This window comes from Musca vetustissima, unplaced genomic scaffold, assembly GCF_032173495.1.
Source record: "Musca vetustissima isolate MV318-11 ecotype Yass unplaced genomic scaffold, APGP_CSIRO_Mvet_v1 utg435, whole genome shotgun sequence".
NCBI lineage: Eukaryota > Metazoa > Arthropoda > Insecta > Diptera > Muscidae > Musca > Musca vetustissima.
Window position 1 is genome coordinate 110,015 of NW_026874411.1, and position 11,227 is coordinate 121,241.

General features: G+C 37.0%; 2 protein-coding genes across 2 annotated transcripts; both read right to left on the minus strand.

Annotated features, from left to right (window-relative positions):
* Nucleotides 1-312: 312 nt before the first annotated feature.
* Nucleotides 313-3,259, minus strand: LOC133333572 (uncharacterized). The gene is made up of 2 exons (XM_061541884.1): nt 2,008-3,259; nt 313-1,653 (listed from the first exon to the last, which is right to left on the minus strand). Exons 1-2 carry the CDS (start codon nt 3,256-3,258, stop codon nt 313-315), a joined length of 2,592 nt encoding a protein of 863 aa, XP_061397868.1. The 5' UTR covers nt 3,259.
* A 5,843-nt stretch (nt 3,260-9,102) lies between these two features.
* On the minus strand, nt 9,103-10,434 carry LOC133333594 (nuclear speckle splicing regulatory protein 1). Its single transcript, XM_061541907.1, has 2 exons — nt 10,417-10,434; nt 9,103-10,354 (listed from the first exon to the last, which is right to left on the minus strand). The coding sequence occupies exons 1-2, from the start codon at nt 10,425-10,427 to the stop codon at nt 9,103-9,105; spliced, it is 1,263 nt and encodes a 420-aa protein (XP_061397891.1). The 5' UTR covers nt 10,428-10,434.
* Between the last annotated feature and the right edge of the window lie 793 nt (nt 10,435-11,227).

An 11,227-nucleotide genomic window follows, 5' to 3' on the forward strand; every position in this document is an offset into this window, starting at 1 on the left:
GTTTTTGGAGAAAAAGAAATCATCATTTTTTCTTGTGTGTTGTTTTTTTCCTTTAGTAGCATTATTGTGATTAATTGATATTTTTATGTTAATATTTAATTATTTTTAGATAATTCATAATGTTTTTTGCTTTTGTTTTTTTTCAGTAGTAGTAGTAATATTTTTTTAATTGAAAAGAAGTGGACTTATATTACCGTAGATTGGTTGGTGATGTTGTTAAGAGAAATTGAAAATGTTTGTTTTGTTAAAAAAGATTCTCTTTTGGTTTCAACAACATCGACCACCACCCACCCACCTTTTCCCGTTCACAACTTACTGTTGCTGGGCAATAATTTCCGGTGTAGCAGCTCCATTGCCATTGGCTGTGGCTGCCGCAAACTGATGCGGATGAGCATAGTAGGCTGTGGCTGGTGGTCCATATTGACCAGCATAAGGATTGCCGGCAGCAGCAGCGGCCGCAGCCAACATACCACTGGCATCATACATATAAGCACCGGCGGTTGCTGGTGGCGACTGAGCTGGTGCAGCATATAAAGCGCCGGCAGGTGGTGTCGACACATTGCTAGGATACTCGACTTGACCACCAGCGGCTGCCACGGCTGCAGCAATATTATTCATCTGTTGTTGCTGTTGTTGGGCGGCTGCTGCTGCCATAGCTGCGGCATTATCATTTTGTCCCTGCTGATTGTTATCCATCATTTGACCGTTTTGCTGCTGTTGTTGTTTATTATATGGACCAGCAGCACCATTCATTTGCTGTTGCTGCTGATAGTCACGTTTCTGGTATTGTTGCTGCTGCTGTTGGAATCGGGGGGCATTGCCATTTGGCGGCATATATTGGCCACGTGGACGATATTGTTGTTGTGGAATATAACCATTGGCTCCCTGCTGCATGTGGGGTGGCATATGAGGATGCATAAAGCCTCCCATTACTGGACGCGGTCCAGCACCATTGGGGGCATTAAACGGTGCCCTTGGACGATAAGTTCTATTAGCTTGATCTTGACCACCATTGGCTGCATTATTATACTGGCCATTAGAACGATTATTCCAATTGCCCATAGCGCCAGCGGCACCATTTTTAGGTGCTCCACCACCATTTTGATAACTGTTGCCACCATATTGTTGGTAACTGGGTTTGCCATAGCCATTGGCGGCATTTCCATTTGCCTGATAATTCAAGGGATTATTACGTTGTTGTTGTTGTTGTTGATTGCCACCGCCATTTTGATTCCAACGTCTATTGTTGTTATTGCGTCCATTGCCATTACCACCACCCATTGAACGGGCCATTTCAACTAAAGCTGGATTTGGCTGTTGGCCAGCTTCTTCCAAAACCGATAATAATTCTCTGGCCTGTTTGGCATTGTCGGGTGTAAAGAATGTATAGGCTGTGCCCAATTGTTGGCAACGTCCCGTACGGCCAATACGATGTACATAATTCTCCGATGAATTGGGATAATCATAATTGATGACATACTGCAAATCTTCAACATCCAAACCACGCGAAGCTACATCAGTGGCAATTAAAATATTCGACTTACCATTGCGGAAATCTTTCAAGGTTGAATCACGTTCGGCTTGAGATTTATCGCCGTGTATGGAGGTGGCTGTATAGCCTTCATTGCGAATGATTTGTAAGATTTCTTCAACCTAGAAGGAACAAAATTGTATTTTTTATAAATAATTTTTTTTAATAAATTTTTATAAAAATAATTTATTTTTTTTTTATAAAAAAATTTTTATTTTTTATAAAAATATTTATTTTTATTTTTTATAAAAACATTTATTTTTCATAAAAAATAAATTATTATTTTTCATAAAAATATATTTTTATTCTTTTGATACAAATAAAAATTAATTTATTTTTAAATTTTTTATGAAAGCAAAATTTACAAAAAAGAAATTTGTATTTGTTTTTATTAAATAAAAGTATATACTTATTATATTAATATTTATATTTTATAATAAAAATGCCTTTAAAAATAAGCGTATTCTTCTACTCACCTTAATTTTCGTTTCCACAAAAATAATAATTTTATTGCTATTGTTAGCCGCATTATTTGTGGTTGGCAATATTTCATTCAACAGCTTGACAACGCGTTGTGGCTTTTCGTTTTCCTGGCATACCTCGACAATTTGACGGATGTTATGATTCGCCGAAAGATTCATTGAACCAATATTAATTTGTATGTAATCGTTGAGGAAATCACCAGCCAAGGCTTGCACCTCTTTGGGCCATGTGGCAGACCACATAACAACTTGACGATCGGGACGAATTTGTTCAATAATTTTACGAATTTGAGGCTCAAAACCCATATCCAACATACGATCAGCTTCATCCAATACCAAATAGGTACAACGTTGTAAATTTGTGTTACGATTTTCAAGGAAATCAATGAGACGACCAGGTGTGGCAATAATCACTTCAACGCCACGATCCAAATCGCGGGCCTGTGGTACTTTAGAGGAGCCACCAAAGATGCAAGTGTGACGGATTTCGGGTTTGCACAAATGACCAAAGTCACGTACCACCGACTGAATCTGTTGGGCCAATTCACGTGTGGGTGCCAATACCAAGGCGATGGGTCCTTCGCCACGTTGCAATGGCGGTTGATTGGCAATGTGTACCATAGCTGGCAACATATAGGCCAATGTCTTGCCCGATCCGGTCTGGGCAATACCAACCAAATCACGTCCAGATAGAGCAATTGGCCAACCTTGAGCCTGAATTGCTGTTGGTTTGGTGAAACCTTGACGTTTCATTTCCTCAATGGTGTATTCGGGCAGAGTGCACTCTTCGAATGAAGCAATTGGATGTGGAATGTCATTACCCGACACGGTAATCTGTAATTCAGCACGCATCTCAGCAACTTGCTGTTCGCTCATGTTCAAGGTGTTCTGATGGGGATTATAGAAATTCTTTTTGAATGGTTGCAAATTTTGCCACTCCGGTGTGGAGAGAGTACGTCCGGGATTTTTGGCTTTTTCACGCTGCAATTCAGCACGTTCTTCCTTTGACAAATTAGCCATGTTAATTGAGGGCTTGTAGGGGTTATTGCCCTGATAGCCTCCACCGTTTTGTGGCTTTTGATGACGTGGTACAAAATTGGGATTTTTGGCACGTGGTTGAAAGCCTCCGCCGTTGGCATTGTTGTAGAAACCGCCATTGGCCAGCATGGGGTTAAAATTGTTGCCACGATAACCACCACCATAAGCGCCAACATTTTGTGGTGCACCACCATAGCCTCCAGTCATATTGTTGCCATAACCACCGCTCATGCCACCACCGACGGCAGCTCCATTAGCCATGCCGTTGGCATTACGTTGCTGATAATGGGGACGATCTGTACGTGGTGGTCCACCGGCATTACCGTTGCCATAGGTTTGAGTTGGTGCACCGGCACCGACACCAGGGGCAGTTGCTGTATAACCGTTTGGATACATTTTCTTCTTCTTCTTTTCGATTTATATCAATTTATGGATAATTGAAAAATACGAGAGATAATAGCGTTTGTTGTTGGTTTTTTATTTATCTTCAATTGGGATATATTAGGATAGTAATTCCTGTAGACCAAAAAAGAATAGAAAACAAATATATTTTTAAATTTATTAAAAGGATTTTTATGAGTTTTTTAAATAGTTCTATTTCATAATAAAAATATGTAAATATATACCCAATCTCCCAACAGCAATAATCTTAACTTTTAATGAAGAACTAACATTCTTGAAATCCTAAGTGAGCCCTAGTAACCAATAATTCTACTTCCCATAGCAATTTCTACAAAGCTGGTGCAGATTCTCATAGTACATCTGGACGGAAGAAAATCCAGTGGAAGAGAAACTTCGTGTAAGAATCATAACAAGTCATAAGGAAATGTTGGAAACGATAGAAATCCTTTAATTCAACAGTAGTTTAGCGTGATCACGTCTATTCAGATTATAAGCATAACGGACTACTGAGTTAATTAGTCGCTTCAACATATGCAAATTCGAAGATAAAGTCCCAGAAATGACCTCCAGACCATGTCGTGTCGTAGGCATTAGTATACCATAAGCCAATCTCTGTTTCAACCGCAAAGGAATATGCACATAGAATAAATTCTACGTAAGGTAGAGTAAATTCTGGAATAAACTAAGTTTTGATACCGGTTCACCAAAGAATCATAGGCAACGAGATATCGAATCAACTAGCCAGGAGTGCTACTGCACTACCCACAATAGATGTGAATACCGCCAAAACCTTTAGCGAAACACGCAAAAAAAAAATGAGGGAATGGGCGAATGAGACCCACAAAACCCTTTCGGGCGACCCAAGTGAAGACAAAACTAAGCAAATCCTAACGCTAAACAAAAAAGAAATAAGCCGACTGACAAGTATTCTGACACCTCAACCCTCAAGATTGGATGCGAAGGTAGCAGCATGTGCAGAGCGTGTGGGGAAGACAGTGAAACGCTGGAACATTTCCTGTGGTATTACCCAGCATTTACATGTCTTCGGAGACAATTCTTGGGACATGACAATGACACTCTTCACGGACTAACCGATCTGAGGTGGTGTGAATGGAGAAGATTGAAGGAGTTCGCAAAAACTCGGAATTCCTAGATTCATAGAGTAATCAAACCCAAATGTTTTTAAAATAAACTTTCACTAATTCTTGACTTTCTCCGCATTTCTAGAGCGCACAACAGGCCTCAATTGGCTTATGTGTATGTCCATCTCATGTTGGACATGTGGTGGTATCATCTTTTCAACCTAACCTAAGTTTCGATATTGTTAACGCCAAGGTTGACTGAGCTGGTCACCCTATTTTCTATTTCCAAATTTTCTTTCTCTTCACCTACATCTGAATCTCTCTCATGGTACTAAATGCAAATATTTTCTGTTTTCACTGTGTGTTCCTTTTTTTCTCATTTGTAAATAAAATCGCTTCGGCCCTGTTCCAAATTCACTATTGTTCATTCCTCTTCCAAAATACCTTGTTTTTTATTTCTTTAGATTTTTTATTATTCCTGCGTACAAGAATAGTTTTTACTCATTCCGGCAACAACTAACCCTACCAGCACTTCCAATTTTAAGTTTTATTGCAGGGTATAAAATGCAAGAGACAAATTCAAGTGATCCAGCGGAACTTTGGAGACTCATTTTTTTGGAAATATAAATTTCCACGCGAAAACATTTATATCGTTGAAATGCAGCTTATGGTAGAAATTTCGAATTCGATTCGCGATCGAGCCTTACACTAGACTTAAGTCATATTTTTTATACACTATGACCCTATATCTTTGCAGATATTTTGGCATGTTTGATTTTTACGATACTTCAAAATCGACTCAACTTCAGGTGATTTATCAAATCGATGGTATTGTTGTACCATGTGTCTGGGTCAATATTTTATTTTCTTTTTGTTTAATGAATTGTGATTACCAGATGCGAACACAACGCGAAGAGAGATTTCCCGAAGACCATCATTCGGCTTATTTTCACAACACTACCTAAGAATTTCATAATCACTGTTTTATAGAATTGAAACTCACTTTGGACTTATAAAAAAAGAAAACTAAAAGCTATCAAATTTCTTTACCTTATTTTTTTATAATGAAAAAAATTGAAAACAGCAACACAAGTTTTGTTGAATAAAATATACACATGCGGTCGGTTACAAGAAAATGTATGAAGGTTCACAACGTATTCAATGACATACAAATGCATATATATGTACTCCTGTAGTAGTCACCACCCTCCTTTCCAAACAACCCCTATATTATTTAGAATACAGTGGATTTGTACTCGGGTTTAATGGATTTCGGTATAGAAAGAAATAATAATAGAAGATACAAGAAGACCGACCGACCACCATGGGGAGAAAATACAACAACGACAACATCACACAATTGCAACAGCAAAGCCCCATTGTGATAATGGTTGGCTGGCAACCCTATAACTACACAGCAGCACATACATACAATGATACAAAAAAACTATACATTTTATGGATAAGTAAATCAAATAAAGAAAAAAAAACGAGAAACGAGGAAAATAATACGAAACAAATGGCTTCTTTTGCAACTTACCTAATGTATTTTATTTTTTTTTTTTTTTTGTTCCACAAAAACTCGTTTTAGAAAACTGAGTTTTTTACTTATTAGAATACTTGGGTTTTTTTCTTTAACTTCTAATAATTGCGAAAAGTTATAATTTTGTATGTATAACTTTTTTCTATAATATTATAACCAAAGCCGCCGCCTCGCTTTCTTTTTTTTTGTAATTTGTAGTTCTTCTCTTTGTGACGATGAAAAATCAATTTTTTTCTTACGTGATGATTTTTTCGTCGTCTGCTTTTTTTCTGTATGTCGTGTGTGTTTAAAGGTAAAAAGACTTTTTTTACTTTTATATGCACGTTCTTCGTTTAGTTAAATATTTTTTATGAATATTTAATTATTAATGCTACTATTTACTCTACTGTATTTAAATAAATTATTTTATTTCTAATTTATTTAAATTAAAAAATAATTTGTAGCAAAAAAGCGAGGAACGACGACGTTGGCTTTTTAATACAAAAACCAACCAAATGAAAACGACGAAGGTCTAGTCTTCGTTGTAGTTTCGTGAAGCGTTGTAAGAGACCGAAGTCGTTCTGGATGTTGTATGGCAACGGCGTTCAAGTAACATTGATGATTAGTGGAGGGCGTAATGTAGTTACAAAAAGAGTAAATGTGTATGTAATGTTTGGAAAAGTATAAAAAGTATTTGAAAAATTATTAATATTCCTATCTCGATTTTGAAAAGAAAACCTAACATTCCAGTCATTTTTGGTGTGTTTTTAGTAAAATGTTAAAAATATGTCTAATGTGCAGAATGACTTGTTGCATATGTTTTTATTCAGACATAACAAGCCACAAGATAGAGGTGTATTTTTTTTTGCAATAATCTACTACTTTTTACTACGATTACGAATTTTCCTTTATGATATCGAATAATAGTAACATGGAACAGGTTTTAAAGATGTATGATAATTATACTCACCTCCACACCACATTTATTCATTAAACTCCTTGTACATTAGCACTTTTTACCGGGGTAACCAACTTTATGAGGATTTATTTGACTTATATGCAAAGGAAATGACAATTGAAACCCACAGGGTTAAACGAAATCCGGTTAAATGTAAACGTACTGTTACGAACCAGTAAGGAAAGTAGTAAAGTCGGACTGGGCCGACTATATTATACCGTTCACTACTTTGGGTATATTCTACATATGCATCCTAATAGTACGTTTATATTGTACCGGATTTAGTTAACCCAGTGGGTTTCAATTGTCAATTCCATTGCCTATTTGTCAAATAAATCCTCATAAAGTGGGTTAACCCTGCAAAAAGTTCTAATGTACATGCCGAGGAACATTGACATTCTGCAACCTATGCTAAATTTCATTTTATGCATGCAATGGGACAAATTTATGTAAATCGATTTATAGCAAACTCCATACACGAGATATAAATGGAAGCTATTTCTGTATCTGCACCCATTCCGAACAAAAACCAGTATGAAAAGTTCAAATGTCGGACGGGGCCGACTATATGATACCCATCACCACTTTGGGTACATACAAGAGATGCTAATATATACAATATCTTGTAGATAGAACAGACATATCATCTTTAGAGGACCTTTGTATAGAATCGGCCGAAATTAAGTGTATGATCATTCAGAAATCTATGAAAATTTCCATGTCAATCGGAGAGAGATAGATCCTTTGGTGTACCATTTGTATGAAGCTGAGCAATGTAATGTATGTATGTAAACTTGGACCTAATTGATCTCTTTTTTTATCTTTATATAAATCAGAAGCGATTTTTGCAACTTTAGTGCATATCACTCTAAACTCACCTCTTGCAAATTTCGTGTAAATCGTTCAAACATACCCTTTTCGGTTCCACGACAGAGGGGTCAACGATCCGAAACGACCCGAGTCTTACTCGGCCAACGTCTATCACTTCAGACCATTGTGTAAAAGCAATAGGGCAACAACCCTTTCCGGTGCACCATTTACATGAAATCGGACGAAGCTATATATGGGAGCTATATCTTAATCTGAACCGAGTTCTACAAAACTTCATAGACATTAAAGTGGACTTAATTAAGTATCCTCTGCAAAATGTTGTCCGAATCGGACAAATATTGGGACTATGGTACACCATTTTTGTAAAATCGGACGAAACTATATTAGAACCGATTTCCGCAAAACTTTGCATACATCCATGTGGACCTTTTGCAGTGCTCTGTGCAAAATTCTGTGTTAATATTGGGATTTTGTTGCACCATTTACATAAAATCGGATGAAACTATATATGGGAGCTATATCTAAATCTGAACGGATTTTCACAGAAAATAGAACACAACAATACGGACCTATTTCAGTACGCTGTGCAAAATTTTTATCAATCGGATAAATATTGGTTGTTTGATGTATCATTTAGATTAAATCGAATGAAAATATATATGATGGTAGCTATATTTAAATCTGAAACGATTTTCTCCAATTTCAATAGGGCTCGTCCTTAGGCCAAATGCTTGCGACTTGTGCTAAATTTTATGCAAATCAGATCATAAATGCGACCTGCACTTTGTTCACAACAAAACATGGACAGACAGAAGAACGGACAAAGAGACATGCATAAATCCTTTTTGAGAATATGCATATTTGTTGAAATTCCGATAGATATAGGAATATATAAGATGAAGCTTTTGAAATACTCCCAGGATGCTTGAAATATCGGACCACATATTGGTGTATCCCCTTATATATCAACACATCACAATACTCGGTTTTCTACCCGATTTGTTATTATGGGTAGCAAATTATTATTTATAACAGTACCACCCAAATTTTGGGGAGTAGGAACACTTTTTTTATAGAAATTCCCTTTTTTGGTTTTCAGCATGTTTTTCGACCGTATTTGCTCATTACGTACAGTATGAATGGTCCCTATTTTACATGTAATCAAAATAAATCAATTACAATTAATACGAAATATTTAAATATAATATTTTTTATTACTTTTATTTTAACTAAAATATAAATTTTGTGTACTTAAACTAAGCTTGACTTCTTGCTGCCTTACGTTCATAATAACGCTGAACAGCGGCATCAAAAACTTCACCCACAGTACGCTTCTTCCAGATTTCCGTTTTGTCACGTTTTGGTTTGGGCGGTGGTGTTGGTGTTTCATTTTCTTCCTCAATATCCACCGAGGGAACTGGTAATTTTACGGGTATCTCTTCCTTGTTATCATCGGGTTTTATTTTAGATTCTGTTATTGTATTTTCCGTTTTATCCCTTTTCAAAGAATCTAAATTAAGAGCAATTTTGCTAGAATCTATCTTTGTTGCAGGTTCTGTGGTGTTCTTATTTGATTCCTTCGATTTCGATTTCGTTTTCTTCTTCTTTTTGTTTGGAGATTTGTTTTCATCGTTGTTATCACTGTCTTCCGCTGAAGAGGAGGATGATGAATCATCTATACTAAAATCAGAATCAGCATCTATGTTATTGGTTAAATGTTGTTTTTTATCCGCCGCCACATCAGAGAGAGTTGTGTCCTTGGTGGCCTCTTCTTCTTCCTCATTGGATGAACGGCGTTTACGATAGGCTCGTTGTTGTGAAGGTTTGCCAGATTTAATGGGTTTATATGCTACCTCCTCGCTCTCATCATCACCCACACCGGATGTTGTGAATTCGGGTCTTAATTCAGGTTTTATTACCTCTTTAGTTGTACCCATTTTTTGTTCATAGAGATGACGATAGAACCCATCAAGATCTCTTTGTTTTCGAACATCCCCAATAGCTTCCAAATAGTCATCACGTTTGTTTTGTTCTTCCAATTTACGCATTTCCTCGAGTTTTTTACGATACGAGGAGGTGACAAAGGCTTCTTTGTCCTTGAATTGTTCTCCTTCTGCTTCACGTTCTTTTTGCACTTGCCTTTCGACACGCAGCTCATTTTCCAATTTTCTCCTTTCGGCCGTTTCCAATAGTTTCGTTATGTATTTTGGCTTTTTGGGTTCATTGGTTTTGACCTTCTTTTCTTCGTCACGCTTATTTTCAATCTCATCGTATACCTCGTCATATTGAAAGATGGTGGGATCTTCAGCCAATGCCTGGGCCTGAAGATTTTTGGCCCGCCGCCTTTCCATCATACTGGGTCCCAATGCGGGCTTCTTCATTTGCATTTGTGGTGGTCCATCGTCATCGGAGGCACTACTGCTTTCATCGAAAATTGAAGGTTTGGAAACCTCACGCTGAGCTGTGGGAGGGGCCTTCTTTTGTTGGCCCGGTATAATGAGACCATATCTGATTGTAAGGGTATAAAAATTAGTATTTATGAATACGAAATATTTATATTTTTTACTTACTGTTTTGACATTTTTTTCTTTTATTTACCTGTTCGTGTTGCCATATGTTTCGATTGATAATTTTGGTGGCAATGTTATGCGGGAATACTAACTATGTACAGCCCTGGGGATTTCGCTTGACAAGATACGAACGCAGAGCGTAAACTAAGGCGTAAAAATGTATATTTTTAAAATTTAAAATTAATTTTTAGCATATTTAACAATATTTAGTTCATATATCCTCAAATAATTTATTAGTTTATGATTTTTCTTTATTAAAAATCACTTGTATTTTCAAAAGCCCTGATTACCGCATTATATCCCCTATGACGCCGTTACAATCATTGACGCCATCGCCGTGCGTATTCATTTAGTTTATACGCTTGGCCGTTTTTGATACCCCTTTTGAGCAACACTGTGCAAAATGGCGCTCCGATGCAAAAGCGAGCAGGAAAAAAATGCTTTATTTTTCAGACGGCTGCCACAACCTGCTGCGAGCGTTTGATGAAAATTCTGTGAAAAGGCCGGAAAAGCTTAAGAAAACTAACGGAAAACATAACAAAAGTAAGCTTTAGACCACTAACCATGCATTTCCAATAACAGTTCGCCAAAATTCGTGAAATTTTTGCGTAAAAATTGAATGCAAAAATTTCTTTGTTCAGTTTGTGAAATTCACTCACATATCGTTAACGACGAGACGCAACGAATTGAAAAACGATCAGAACCGAAGACACAGAAAATCGCATACAGTTGAAGAGAAATAGCCAGAAAGTAAGGCAGCAGGCAGGCGGGCAGCCAACTAGCGGAGTCTTAAGCTAGAGGTTAGCCACTG